The sequence below is a fragment of the Haliotis cracherodii genome, unplaced genomic scaffold (genome assembly GCF_022045235.1).
Source record: "Haliotis cracherodii isolate W230 unplaced genomic scaffold, xgHalCrac1.p SCAF_9, whole genome shotgun sequence".
NCBI lineage: Eukaryota > Metazoa > Mollusca > Gastropoda > Lepetellida > Haliotidae > Haliotis > Haliotis cracherodii.
The window spans coordinates 51,983,478-51,999,492 of record NW_027266343.1 but is presented as its reverse complement, the minus strand read 5'-3'; the positions used below and the strand labels follow the sequence as shown (position 1 = coordinate 51,999,492).

The 16,015-nt window shown below is 42.8% G+C and overlaps 1 protein-coding gene across 3 annotated transcripts in view; it reads left to right on the top strand.

The window, feature by feature from the left end:
* The window catches only part of LOC139452096 (regulator of G-protein signaling 12-like), a 66,327-nt gene continuing 50,312 nt past the window's right edge, over window positions 1–16,015 (top strand). For all 3 annotated transcript variants that reach the window (XM_071233412.1, XM_071233411.1, XM_071233414.1), the window contains exon 1: window positions 1–2,131. In XM_071233412.1, coding sequence (XP_071089513.1) covers window positions 1,906–2,131 — 226 coding nt within the window. In that variant the 5' untranslated portion in view covers window positions 1–1,905. The remainder of the gene's footprint in view (window positions 2,132–16,015) is intronic.

Sequence of the window (16,015 nt, the reverse complement as noted above, 5' to 3'; positions counted from 1 at the left end):
ATTAAGGCTTCACTGGGCGATATTCAACTCGAGTAACAAGTGTATGTAGGTAGGATCTGTCTGCACTATCAACGGGTGTCGCTCAGTCTCTCTCCACATCGCCGACTGCATTCAGAATTCAACAACCTTACTTCGAGAGAAACGTGACCCTCACTGGCGGATAGGTGTTAACTGTCTTAATTATCAGGATCAGACACACTCGAAACTGTATCAACAAACTTCAAGAGGCCTATTTGTCAACAGTTTGTACTGAGAAAACACCATCACTCACAAGGAAGACATTGTATCGTCTGTTCTGATTCTTCAACATAACAATAGCTATTGAACTCCGGTAATCCACATTACAAACTGGGTATTATCTTGGACCGGACTTGTGACGGATCAACGCATGTCCAGGTTTGCGGACGACTTTGAGATCACTGTTGCAAACGACATGTGGACAAACATGCAGATCAGCGTGTGTATATCATTTCATTGAACAGATCGCGGGATAAACATATATCGTCTGCTAGTAACCATCCTCTTGGTGTTTTCGGTTCTCGCACCAGAAGAGGGGAATACCTTGAATATTTTCTTCTTTCAGAACCACTTTCTGTCCCCTCATCTCCATCAGATGAAGAGGCAATACACTGGCGCAATAATCGTGCATTATATCAGCGTTCAACTTTTTCATTCAGTGGATTAAAAACAAACACATCATCTGTTGAAAATAATCACCATCGGCTTGCCAGGATAACACCAGAAGACACATTGGATACATATATGCTTCTATACAACGTACTGTTTACTATTTCTCAAGTGGATTAAGAATAAACATATCACCTACTGAAAGTTACATCTATACAGCCTGCCCGGATAGGCATCTTCAAAGGAAGACACTATGAGGACAGGTATGTTTCATAAAGTACTTTATCATATCCTGGATTAGCTTTCTAAATAAACATATGGATGATATATCTCCTTCCAATTTGCCCGGCCATGCATTACTAGCAGCCCGGAATATATTATATGAAGGCTTTATCTGAATTATTTCACGGAGCAGATTCAGAAGTAAACATATCGTGTGCTGAAGCTATCCTTCTGGAACCTGTCACACCCGAGTTAGCAATCCCGGACAATAGCCGTGCTGTGGCGGTTTGTCGTACACCGGGAGAACATTGTGAGGGAGCGAGCTCCACGTCTGTGTCACAGTGTCAGCACTGGATTAAACCCTGTCATCAAAGCAGCGCATCCAGTCTGAAGGGATCTCCCAGTGATGTCAGATGCTGAGTGGAAGTAAGTGAAGCGTGGATATCATCCATGCACCTATCCACCCGCCAGCTGATCATGTAGTAGTGGTAGTAGCTGCAGGCGACTATGATCGACAGGGTGGGATGTGTCGTCCTCTGAAGACGCGCTGATGACATACACAGCGGGAATCTGTGGTAACATCGCCACCTATGAGGTGGGTCTCCGTGGGAACTAGATCTGGAACCGCCCAGCTGAGAGCATCGTCTTTGGAACAAGGATATTCAGAACTCGTGTGTTAGTGGTGTTCTGTTGGATGTGAAGTCTATGTGACTTTTGGTTCATCTTATTTTCCAACTATGGAGTTGAACAGCGTGTAGTATACTGTAATACCTTTGTTGTCGGAAGTTCAACGACTTGCGCACTTTGACTTGTTTTTATCTACAGGGATACTAACAGTGATAAGTGTTCCGTGTTGAAGGGAACACGTGGAGGTGTGTGTAGTTCCAGTGTTGTGCATATTCAGTTAAATGTGGAAACAGCGTTCTTCTGGTTATCAGAATCAAACAAACCTGTTCAGATAATTCGCAGCAGTACAGAGGAATACCTGATAGTGATCGAAACTGGAGAAGTTTGTTGTTGATGAGGTGTCTGAATGACAAGCGTGGGAACTTGTAAATGTTACGATACCGCTATGTACCCAAGCGCTCAACCCGAAAGGAGGCAGTCGAGGAGGACTCGCAGGGGGGTCCCGGGCAGACGACAATCCGGCGCAGACGACAATCGTCCGGGACCAAAGTGCAAATGGCTGCAGAAGCTTTCCCTCTCCCTCCAGAGGTCGCAGCTGACCCCCTCTCAGACGACGCCGGGGAGACAGATAACAGCAAGGACTCCGGCAGAGAAGGTGAGATAATCACAGGTCTTTGATATGCTCAGGTAAAACGTTTAGATAAACTCAACGATTGTTCAGTACAAGTCAGAATGCTGACTTGAAGGGTAAGAAACAAGCAGCTGAGATTAACATATACCCAGATTATCATAAATAGAGAGTCCCAGTCAAGTTCTATACCCCATGCATGGAAGTATTGTTTTCATAAGAACCTACTGTAGTGTCAATAAAGGCTTATTTCCCTCCACCCCAACCACACACGCTCTCTCTCACACACACACACTTACCATCACACTCCAACACACACACATCCCTAAACACACTCTCTCTTTCTCAAACTCACACCTACACACACACACACACACATACACATCCATTCACACGCACCTACACACACACACGCCGCCTATATACACACACTCACACTCACACACACCTACATGCCTACACACACGCGCCCTTCTCCTGACCCTCATATATAGTGTAGCCATTACGTTAACCTGTCTTGTGACATTACAGAATACAATACACAGGGTCTATTAAAGGTTATACACACTGTTTATGCCTAAAGTCTGAAGGTTCATTTGGCTATAAATGTGAAATGACCCATAACCAATTTCAGGGTCCACTTCCTACGATATCAGAGCATTAAAGAAACGTGACAAATCACCGAATCATAAACATTTTGACTTTTTACAGAAAATGGACTTCGGGTCCAATAAACGGTTTGGGAGAGTGAAGTGTGCTGACCCCCGCGTTTGCACACTGATCTGATGGGGGTTGTTTGCTGAGAGACGGGCCGAGGTTAAGAGGTTCATATCGCCACTGTTATCATCTGTAGATAACTTGACAGTTGGGGGGATTAAAGGAAATGGGTTTGAGGGACCGCTGTCATATGCTTGAGTGTTTATATTTTCGAGCACTGTTGGTTGAGTAAATCTAAGTTCGTTGGTTTTAATGGCGCTGTTTGCGGATCCGAGGAACTTGATCTGCCCTCGTCATTTCGCCATGTTGGACGGTCAGGGCTTATGTCAAAGTATACATTGTTTTCATGAGAACTGGGAATATGAGAACACTATGTCAATAATCTTTTTCTGTAAAACGCAAATAAACTGTTTGCTGTGGGGTTGGGTGAGAAAGTTGGCTTTGAAACTTAAGCCCGCCGTTCTATTATTGAGCAGAATGTTGATGTGCATGGGGCACACAGGGAACGATACTGAAACAACAGACGAAATAAGGAAAGACATCTGCAAGCAGTAAGCGCACAGTTCTGACGGTTCTGTCTGTACCAGATGAATAGGGTTGGAACTCTCATATTGTTTGTTAAACAATGTTTGTTTATAACGCCGCACAATCCCGTGATTGACATCATGAGCATCAATCCAGCAACTGGGATCGATGACATGTATCAACCAAGTCAGCGAGCCTGACAACCTATCCCCTTAATCGCCTCTTACGACAAGCATAGTCGCCTTTTACGGCAAGCATCGGTTGCTGAAGACCTATTGTACCCCGGATCTTCACGGGTCTGTTAAACAATGGAGTGAAGCTGATGAATAATGGATTACGGGCGATAACGTTGTAATGATGTCTCGACAACCACATCGACAGCGTCAATAGTTGGAATAACGGCAAACAGGAGTTAGTGTATCGGGTATAAGGCCGCTTTCAACGGGTATATCACTCACCGAATATATCAGTCAACAGGTATATCACTCCCCGATTATATCAGTCATCAGGTATATCACTAAACGAGTATATCAGTCTACATATATATCCCTCAATGAATATATCAGTCAACAGGTATATCACACACCGAGTATATCAGTCAACAGGTATATCACTCCCCGATTATATCAGTCAACAGGTATATCACTCAACGAGTATATCAGTCTGTAGATACAGATATATCACTCATTGAATATATCAGTCAACAGGTATATCAGTCAACGAGTATATCAGTCAACAGGTATATCACCCAACGAGTATGTCAGTCAACAGGTATATCACTCATTGAATATATCAGTCAACAGGTATTTCAGTCAACGAGTATATTAGTCAACAGGTATATCACTCAACGAGTATATCAGTCAACAGGCATATCACTGACCGAGTATGTCAGTCAACAGGCATGTCACTCATCGAGTATATCAGTCAACAGGTATATCACTCAACGAGTATATCAGTCAACAGGTATATCAGTCACCGAGTATGTCAGTCAACAGGTATATCACTCATTGAGTATGTCAGTCAACAGGTATATCACTCAACGAGTATGTCAGTCAACAGGTATATCACTCAACGAGTATGTCAGTCAACAGGTATATCACTCAACGAGTATGTCAGTCAGCAGGTATATCAAAATATATCTGGTTTTCTATCTGTAGCTGAAAACATATCTGGTCTCAATATAAAATCCCAACCCCACCCCATCCCATCCCATACCCGCAGAAAATCAAATGGTCCGTCCCACAAATGCACATTCACTGACGTCGTGCCAACAGAACAGGGGCGGTCGGGTAGCCTAGTGGTTAAAGCGTTCGCTCGTCACGCCGAAGACCCGGGTTCCATTCCCGACTTGGGTACAATGAGTGGAGCCCATTTCTGGTGTCCCCCGCCGTGATAGTGCTGGAATATTGCTAAAAGCGGCGTAAAACCATACTCACTCACTCACCCACTCCAACAGGACATAACGAGAGTGAACACAGGCTATCTGGGCGTGTAGGAACGTCACTCTGAATATAATCACTGAATACTGTAAGTACCACTTCCGAGTAAGAACTGCAAAAGTAATACAAGCACTCATAAAGGAAATGTCAGTCGACGTTTTATTTCAAACGACAGATTTCCTTTAGGGAAAAACTTAAAGAAACCCCATGTAATCCACGTTTTTTTCTAACTTCATAGTATATGATTTCCGTTTCGTGTGTCCATACTTACTTAAATTGGGAATTTAACGTGCGCTTTCCGACATATGCGTATTTCGCGCAAGGGCCCACCAGGCCATTTAGTGTTTGGTCGAAAAGGGTATATCCGAAGAGGTGGGGCAACCTATGGGGGCTTTTAGGGTTGCTTAATTATTTTGGAGAACAAATTTGGAATTTTGAAATATGCCATGCACATGTCCTCCCTCAACCTAGAGTATATAAACACCTTTTAACACCTGTAATCAAGGCCGTGGTAAGGCTAACACCTGTATATACCCCCAGGTGACACTATTTGAAAGCATTTATGCATGTAATTGAAGTAAAAGTCTGTATAAGTACGACAACAATTACTGGAGGGATGTTGCCCTGGGTGGGAGGACGAAATCAGAGGTCACAGATTTTCAAAGATTGTGCCACCTCGTTCTTGCACGGAGCACGTGGTCTGTGGTCACAGATTGCGCTCCCTTGTGTGTCACAGATGATGTAGTCAGTGGTCACAGATTTTCAAAGATTGTGCCACCTCGTTCTTGCACGGATCACGTGGTCTGTGGTCACAGATTGCCCTCCCTTGTGTGTCATAGATGATGTGGTCAGCGGGCACAGGTTGTCATCCTTCGTGTGTCACGGATCATGTGATCAGTGGTCACTTATTGTCCTTTCTGGTGCTGCACGTCAAGAAGGTCAGCCTAGGGCGCTATGAATCATCTCTAATGGGATACTGATCTATACTGAATGATTGTCGCCCTTGGGACATGTTGGAGCATTTTTGAGAACGCGTTCGACCACTCTTGGGAATATGTAGGATTATTATCAAACGGTAATGACGAAAGAGTTTCTCCATTGAGTTTCAATCATGGTGGCTTTACTGGTTTTATTGTGTCTGAAATAGCACAATGAACAACACAATTAGGGTAGGCACAACACAATTAAGGCGGGTACAACACAATTAAGGCAGGAAAAACACTATTAGGGCAGGTACAACACAATTAGGGCAGGTACAACACAATTAAGGCAGGAAAAACACAATTAGGGCAGGTACAACACAATTAGGGCAGGTACAACACAATTAGGGCAGGTACAACACAATTAGGGCAGGTACAACACAATTAGGACAGGTACAACACAATTAGGGCAGGTACAACACAATTAGGGCAGGTACAACACAATTAGGACAGGTACAACACAATTAGGGCAAGTACAACACAATTAGGGCAGGTACAACACAATTAGGGCAAGTACAACACAATTAGGGCAGGTACAACACAATTAGGGCAGGTATGATAATAACAAGTTCACCCATGTTCTTGGGTTATCTACTCCAATGGAACACAATATGGTCGCAATCCTTGACGTCTGCTGGTTTCTCAATAAACACTCAGACGTCCTTGGTTCACCCAGAACATCAGAGGCGATGTTTAGAGACTTGGCCTCTGCAGCTGTGAGGCTACTTTCCAGGCTACTTTCCAGGCTACTTCCCATAGCCACCCGGGGAAACAGAAGTCCCACTAGTTCGCTGCTCGCGGAATCGGACAATTCGATTTGTTTCCAGGACATCGAGCATTTACACCGAATCATTGTTAAGCGGTTAAAACATGAGAATAATTTATTTCCAGCCTTTGAAAGAATTTATAAATGTCAACTTTTCTATTATGAGGAACACAACGTTTCGGAGTATATACTTACTCCTTCATCACGCCCCTAAAGTATTTTCATTTTTCCTTGGAACAAGATTATTTTTTTCAAATAAATAACCCACTCCCCAAGAATATCAAAGGTTTCGAGATATTGAGTGACCACGTCGGCCACTGTAGTATTTACATGGGAGGTCATCTAGAGTGTCCAAGTCTTAGCTGCGGGTGCTGAATATGTTGTATTCGTAGGGCTTCGTTGATGTCAACTCACACTCACACTCACACTCACACTCACACCCACACACTCACACTCACACTCACACTCACTCACCCACACTCACACCCACACTCACATTCACACACACACACACACTCACACAAACGCACTCTCTCACACACACACTGTCACCCACACACTCTCACTCACCCTGACTAGGCTACACGTGGAATAGAGACAATATTAACTAAAAACTCTAGGAGTAAACGATTAAGAAATACTAATGCAACGAAAATTAAGAACAATCTTTTTCAGATGGTGTTTGGGGGCCATGTGAATTAAGATATGTCTCCCATCATCAGATTATCTGAATTTGCATAACAAATATTGAGGAAAGTACTTTTTGTCAGATTATTGACAACGTACCCGGAATTTCAAGCTATTTCGTACGTAATAGGTGTTTGGCAGATAAATAACATGTGTGACGAGAGAGTTAGATACAGTTACAACACGAGGTGATGAAGGATCCGCCATGGAGATGTTTGCCGAGCAGGTCATTGAGATGCGGCATCAGATGATGAAGTCACTTTGAACACTGCTCACAATACAGGCCTAACCCAGGTTGTGTGTAAATGCCAAGCCGATATACCTGGTTTTAACACGGCGGCTATATTAGCATGATAAGCCCAGGGTTTAACCAGGAATGTTGTAGAAGTTTGTGATATGCATGTATGAAAGTAATCTATGCTGAAATAGGCGTCATACATCACACCCATGCTATAACAGAGCGTATATCACCCGTGTATACAAGTGACCAACAGTCTATTATCGGGGACAATATCACACAAACAGCCAAGTGATTAACATGGAACAGTTTAGCACTTCTAAACGTGTTCTCGACGGCGCTTGTAGGATTAAAGAAGTAGAGTTGGCAGGTGTGCGTAAAGTGTCGTCACGTGGTCTCCCTGGTGTGGCGGACACGGGCCAATTGTGTTGTCGCTGACCACGAGTTTATGTGGACCGACGACGCTGCCTTGTTGTGTTGGAATTGCTTACAGACATGGTCAACAGTACTTATTAGGAGGCGTAAATACAGTTATCGTAGCCCATGTACCCCGACACATTATTGAAGGGGACTGAGAGCTATTGAGCCGAGCACGTCTCCAGAACAGGGTTGTGTTTACTGAATGCGAGAGGCGATGATATATAGTTACTGACAATTAGGCTGCAGGGATATTTGTAATACTCGTTGACACATAAGTGGAAATTGGTTCCTGTGCGCTAGCTTGAATAGTTGCTAAACTTGAATAAGGATACGGAGAGCGAAGGGCGAGGTAGACAAGTTGTACAGGGGTGTCCATACTGTTATCATAAGGCCAAACAGTCAGGCAAGGACGTGTATGATGTTGCAACAGCTAAACTCCATTGTGTGTGTGTGTGTGTGGGGGGGGGGGGGGGGGGGGGGGGTATTGAAAACAGTTTTTATTTGAATCATGAATATACCAGTTGGGGACAAGTGATGTAGAGAGGTACGAAGGTAATGAGGTTGTTTAATGGCCCGGAGAGCACACATAGGTGATATTTATTTGTTGCTGTGAGCAGAGAGGTCATTGAATGACACACGAGCGCAAAGAGTGTAACTTTTACACTAGAAACACATGACAGGCTACATTGTGATATATACTAGTGGTCTTGGTTACAACTTAGCTCCCTCGGTAGTTTAGAAGTCTCGTTTATCCTGCAAACTCACGTTTCCGAATCAGTGATCTTTTTCCAGTGATAGATAATCGAGTCTGGACCAGACAATCCAGCGACTGACATTATGAGCATCGATCCACGCAACTGGAATACACTGACATGCATCAACCAAGTCAGCGAGCCTGACCCCCCGATCTCGTTAGTCGTCTCTTATGACAAACATGGTCGCCTTTTTACGACAAGCATGGGTTGCTGAAGACCTATTCTGACCCGGATCCTCAGGGGTGTCTTTGAATCTGATTATGGTAAACTTTCGGGTAGGGTGAAACTTTGCTCGACTGCTTGTCATCAAGAGTGAGTGAGTAAGTTGGATTAAACGCTGCTTTGAACAGTATTTCAGTTACATCACAGCGTGTGTGATTAAAAGGGGAGGAAAGATCGAACTGATGCAGGTCTCTGACGATTACTGCTCGGTGAACTCCACGTGTACGGAAATGGTACTGACAAACCATGGATCGGGACAAATCTGGGATTCAAACCCGCGATCATTCCACCCTGGCACGACTAATCTGTTGACCCATCCCCGGAATATCTGGGCCATCCATTTGAGGTCCGTGTGTACAAAAGGTCCGGTTATCTACACACTACCCTAGTCTAGTGGTTTAAGCGTTCGCTCATCACGCCGAAGACCCGGGTTCGATTCCCCACATGGGTACAATGTGTGAAGCCCATTTCTGGTGTCCCCCGACGTAATATTGCTGGAATTTCGCTAAAAGCGGCGTAAAACAATATTCACTTACTCACTTCAGAGCTGGGACGTCGTTTTATGGAGACCCGGCCCTCGAAAACATTTTGCAAATTCAGTCCCTTATCATAGTTTAATCCTAGTTTAGCTACGTACCAGGCTAATAACTAAACTATCTCAAGCCGTCTCTGTGAAAGCATGGCCTTGTTTTCCTCAACGAAGCCCTTGAGATCCTGTTTCAAAGTCACGTAACCACATTCAACCATGTCCCAACTAATATGCACGCAAACATTTAACATTTCTACAAAAGTCATAGATGTGTTTTACAGATTTACGGACAGACAGTACGCATAATCACTTTACCTCTACCTGTCCTGACGAGTTGAGCTAATACAGATACGTGCTTGAGGCTTCCATACCACGGCACCGTATAAACCCAGACTGGTTCCACACAAAGACGGTGATTCATCGTTTACACTGAACGACTTTCATTTTGAGAACACCTTAACAAATTAGTAAATCATGTCCTCGTTTCTATAACGTAAAACCAGTACCATGAAACGTGTATGAATATAATATTTCAACCATCTGGGGTTATCATATACTTTGCATCAGCTGAATGTATTCACATCTTCCCCGTGAGGATGAAGTGTTTTCCAACAAAAAGGGGTATTTAGAGCACCTTTGTACTCTGAAGTTATCCAGGCCATCATAGCTAATGTCGTACATTAAGTAGCTTTGGCAATTCGTTCCTTGGTTCCTCTATCGGGTGATCTGTGTGTCACCACGGGGGTTTGTTGGGAGTTCCTTTATGTAAGAAAAGGCTGCCAATGTCTATATTCCCGGGACCCGTGAAGATTCCGGGTTAGAATAGGTCTTGAGCAACCCATGATTGCCGTAAAAGGTGACTATGCTTGTCGTAAAAGGCGACTAACGGGATCGGGTGGTCAGGCTCGCTGACTTGGTTGATGCATGTCATCGATCCCAATTGCGTGGATCGATGCTCATGATATCAATCACTGGATTGTCTGGTCCAGACTCGATTATTTACAGACCGCCGTCATATAGCTGGAATATTGCTGAGTGCGGCGTTAAACAGCAAACCAACCAACCAACTATATTCCCGGTTGGTTGGTTGTTTTTGTTTCTTTAACACCGCAGTCAATAATACTGCAACTATATGACAGCGGTTTGTAAATAATCGAGTCTGGGCCTCACAAGCCAGTGATTGATATCATGAGCAATAATCAACGTCGTCGGAGTACATGCTACCAACCAAGTTGGCGAGTCTGATCTGCTGCACATCTTGCTGGGGACCAGTTACTGCCCTAATCACTGATGGGGTTCATTCCTGATTGGAGACAGGCCATACATAAATATCGTAAATATTATATGTACCATCTCTGTCATTACCTCCGTGTTTGTATCTGCATGGGTCGGCTTGGTAGACTTACTTACAGGTAGCCCCCGAAACATGTTGAACAGATAATAGTGCGTGAGTTGGGTTTAACGCCGCTTTTAACAGTATTCCAGTTATATCATGGCGTGTCAGCTTAATGTGCATGGGAGGGAAGCCCGAACTGATGCAGGTCTCAGACCACTTCGGTGAAACCCACAAGCACGGGTATGGTGCTGACAAAACCAGGAAACATAATCGGGGCGAACCGGGATTTGAACCCACAATCATAGGTTTCTGGCGTACCCAAGGGACACAACTCTGCACAGCGAATCGCGGCGCCTTAGACGACTTGGCTTGTCGTGACCCCGAACAGATAATAGTCAACGTAGCTATACAGAATCATGTTGAACAGCTAACAGTCAAGGTAGCTACAGAATTATGTATGACAGCTAACAGTCAACGTAGCTACAGAATTATATAGAAAAGCTAACAGTCAACGTAGCTCCAGAATTTTATAGAAAAGCTAACGGTCAACGTATCTTTACAGTAGTAAATAGAAGAGGTAATAGTCAATATAGCCACAGAATTATATATCACAGCTAACAGTCAATGTATCTACAAAATTATATAGAACAGCTAACGGTCAACGTAGCTACATAATTATATAGAACAGCTAACGGTCAACGTAGCTACAGAATTATATAGAACAGCTAACAGTCAACGTAGCTACAGAATTTTATAGATGAGGTAACGGTCAACGTATCTATACAGAAGTAAATAGAAGAGGTAATAGTCAATATAGCCACAGAATTATATATTACAGCTAACAGTCAACGTAGCTACAGAATTATATAGAACAGCTAACAATCAACGTAGCTACAGAATTATATAGAACAGCTAACAATCAACGTAGCCACAGCATTATTTAGAACAGCTAACAGTCATTATGAAGGGCTACACGGTAACCATGGCAAATATGCAACATTACGTATGCTTCATTAAATGAGGTGATTGACTTTCGTCGCATCTAATGCTGTAGGTGTAGTGTGATGTGCGATAAATAACTCTCTCTCTTTTGCCTGTGTGTGATGTGTCTAATCATCTAATGATAAAGGTTGGATAACATTACGTCTTTAGTAGATCATAATCGTTTATATGACAATGTAGTTTCAATGTCAGGGAAATGACCTATGAGCATCACTTCCTTTGCTAATATTTACGCAGAATTTCTGCTACACGTTTTAGAGATGAAATATTTAGTATTCTCATTTCTACACCATTGTCACACCAAGTCTGTGTAATGCACGTCTTCCAAAGATTAACCCGGCCTGACATAAACTGTCAGAAGAACTCCTTTTTGGGGAAAGTTAATGTATGTAAAGCATGACACGAAATAACGTTTCCGGTTAGAGAATCAAGTCTAGGTACATCATTTTCAAATATGTGGAACATATGAGTCTTCAACGGTAAATGCCGAGATTTCGTTACGTACACTGATGGGACTTACGGCTATAGGCCACTCCGCGTCCAAACAGAATCATAGGGGCTTTCGTTTGAGTGTTTTCTGAATATATTAATAGGGGCATTCATCTGATTTATATATGGGAGCACGGTCTGGGACATTCTTTTTGAATGTTACGCCTGAATATTGTTTGGGCATTCTTTGAATGCTATTTCTGTATTGTTTGTCTTTTAGGGGGCCGGGCTTCGTCTGAATGTTATATCTGAAAAGTGTTGGGGCATTCATTTGAATGTTACAGTGGAGTATTGAATGGGACCTTCGTCTGAATGTTATATCTAAATGTTGTGGGGGCATTCATTTAAATGTTACAGTGGAGTATTGAATGGGACCTTCGTCTGAATGTTATATCTGAATGTTATGGGGGCATTCAATTGAATGTTACAGTGGAGTATTGAATGGGACCTTCGTCTGAATGCTATATCTGAATGTTATGGGGGCATTCATTTGAATGTTACAGTGGAGTATTGAATGGGACCTTCGTCTGAATGTTATATCTGAATGTTATGGGGGCATTCAATTGAATGTTACAGTGGAGTATTGAATGGGACCTTCGTCTGAATGTTATATCTGAATGTTATGGGGGCATTCATTTGAATGTTACAGTGGAGCATCGAATGGGACCTTCGTCTGAATGCTATATCTGAATAGTGTTGTGGCATTCAATTAAATACTATATTGGAGTATTGAATGGGACCTTCGTCTAAGGCGCCGAAATTTCCAGTGCAGAGTTGCGTCCCTTGGGCACACCAGAAACCTATGATTGTGTGTTCGAATCCCGTTTCGCCCCGATTATGTTTCGAGGTTTGTCTGCACCATACCCATGCTCTCGGGTTTCACCGAGGTGGTAGACGTATGAGCCCTGCATCACTCCGGGCTGTCCTCCGACATTAAGCTGACACGCCTTGACATAACTGGAACACTGTTCAAAGCGGCGTTAAACCCAACTCACTCACTTGCGATAATCGGACCATATTGGTCGAGGCGTTTGTTCATGTGAATCCATTCGCCACTCACGACCAGCTTGACCTGCAACACCTACTCCGGCCACAACACTGGCAAAACTACTTGACTTAATAATTCCAAATCAAATCAAGTATAGGGGTTAGTAAACATACCAATATTTATAGCTCACGTTCTCATGGCGTCTTATCAAACACGGTGTGACTGAATTCCACGCAATCCATAAGCCCATGGAGGGTGCATTAAATGTGATATGTCTATATGGTCTAACATTCGGTGGTGAATACCTTGGATTTTCAGTTTTGTGTAACAAAAGCAAGCAGTCCCTTGACGCGCGTCTAATTCACAAAGAAATAGAATAAAATCACACATTTACCCGCTGGACTAACATGTGTGTGCAACGCTGAAATGTTTTATCAACGACCTGTTAACATATAACTACAACACGGAGTATTTGTATCCACAAAACACAAATGCAAAAAGTTCGAAAACAGCAACATAAAAAGTGAAAACCCAAGAAATCAGCAATAAAGGTGACGACCGTGTTTGTAGCACGTCGTCGACAACGCTGTAAGGACGTAGACTCGCCGAAACGTTGCCTGGTCGATGTCCCCAGTTTTCGGCAAATACCTGCGGTAAACATGCCGTGATGGTCGGAGGTGGTAACCCGCGGGTCGATAGGCCCTGGGCTCGTCGACCAGAACAGGTGTCCGGGTATACTGGTATACTCCAATGCTCTTTAGCCTTTGGACACCTTGAAGAAAGTCAGAATTAGGTATGACGTTTGTTCTGGGGAAAATGAGAACCGCCTCCGTGGTCTAGTGGTAAAGCTTTTACCGGGAGAGCGGAAGGTCGGGGGTTCATCGCTGGCTGCGTCATATCAAAAGACGTTAAAAGATGGTACCTATTGTCACCCTGCCTGGCGCTCGGCATTAAAGGGGATAAAATTAGGCCTGTTCGGCTCGGAGTCAGTATGCTGTGTCTGAGTGGGGTATTCAAGTTAAACTGTGGCATGTCATGCCAGTGGGCTAGCAATATAAAATCGGCATTAGTTCGGACTAGTACAAGCAGCCACACACTAGGGGTGACTATAGGTCTGGAAATCACTATTGCGATAACTATTGATATTGCAAGCAACTATAGCGATAACTATCTATATTGCAAGCAACTATTGCGATAAATATCGATAGTTTTCACTGTATCATTTTAGATGGATTTTAGAGTTGAATTAAACCTTGGAACTGAAGTTTCCTTTGAATGTGATAACCATTACAACAAAGAAAATATGAGATATGACTGATTTGTTTTTTCTTTACCCTACTAATTTCAGAAAAAGAAACTTCCACATTACCATGGGTAAATTACTACCACTCATGATCAAAAGAAAATCAAATTTGAACAGCATTGCATGTACAATCGAAACTATCGATGTTCCTTACTGAAATCGATACTATTGATCGGAAACTGATTTAACAATCGATTTATTGACTTTATGTGCTTACCAATAGCAATATATCGATATTTCGATTTATCGTGACACCCCTACCACACACACACACACACACACACACACACACACACACACACACACACACTGCCAGTGCTGCATATAGGCCCACAAGGGCTCATTTCTGGAGACCCTAGTCGTGATATTGCTGAAATATTGCAAAAAGCGGCGTAAAAACCATACTCACTCAATCACTCATATATAGGTTTATGTAGTATTTAATGTCATGCGACATTGAAACGTTGACTCTGTGTAAGTAGATTAATCATTAGAGGTAGACATTGAGCGCTCATTACAAGCGCTGGTTGATCCATCCGAAAACGAGGCTTACATTATCAAGACTTTTTTAGCCTCACTTGCACATTCTACACATTAGTCCTCTAAGTCACATAGGTACAACACCGATGCATCGTGAAGACAGGCAATTCCATTGTTAAGTATTACGGCCATGTATTAGTTCAGGGCTTCCAGTTTTCAGCTCTCGCTCGATGACCCCCTATAAAGATATGTATCATACAATTTGAGTTAACGTACCAGTAAAGTGGGTCTTAAATTTCTTGGACCTAGTTTACATAGGACTGCCAAATATATATATATATATATATATATATATATATATATATATATATATGTGTGTGTGTGTGTGTGTGTGTGTGTGTGTGTGTGTGTGTGTGTGTGTGTGTTTGTGTGTGTGTGTGTGTGTGTGTGTGTGTAGGGATTTATTGTAATTATATGACGAGAAAAATGTTAGAAACAAGGGGTTCAGAATATTTTCTTTTCCCATGAAGATCACTACACTCACGATAAATAATTACTGAGGTTAGTATTTACACTGATCTTTATTTCGTCCTTTGATGTTTTGAAGAAATACATTTTTAATTTCAGCTATCACAGATCTAAAGATTTTAAATTACAATTTACAATGGGAGAAACGACTGCAGGCTATTGATGTCGCGGTTATCGTTTCACAGGTTTCGCGTGTGCTCACACAATTAATAGCTAATTAGCTGTTGTATAATCTCCAGGTAATCAATCTAGAGAAAGCGTTTCCTGATAATACGCTTACGGGCGACAATAGCCTGCACGGCTCAGGGTTATAGGTCATAAGTTAATGGATTACATGATAACGGCCGTGTTCCCTTGAGCGTGGTTGAGACAGTGAAACGTACAGTTGGATGTCTTCCCGAGTAGGTAATAACAAATATGTACTATATATACGGCTTCTACAGTACATATCCTATACTTCTTAGGGCTGTTTTATTGTTTATTTTGCAGTTTGTTTTTTAAATTTTG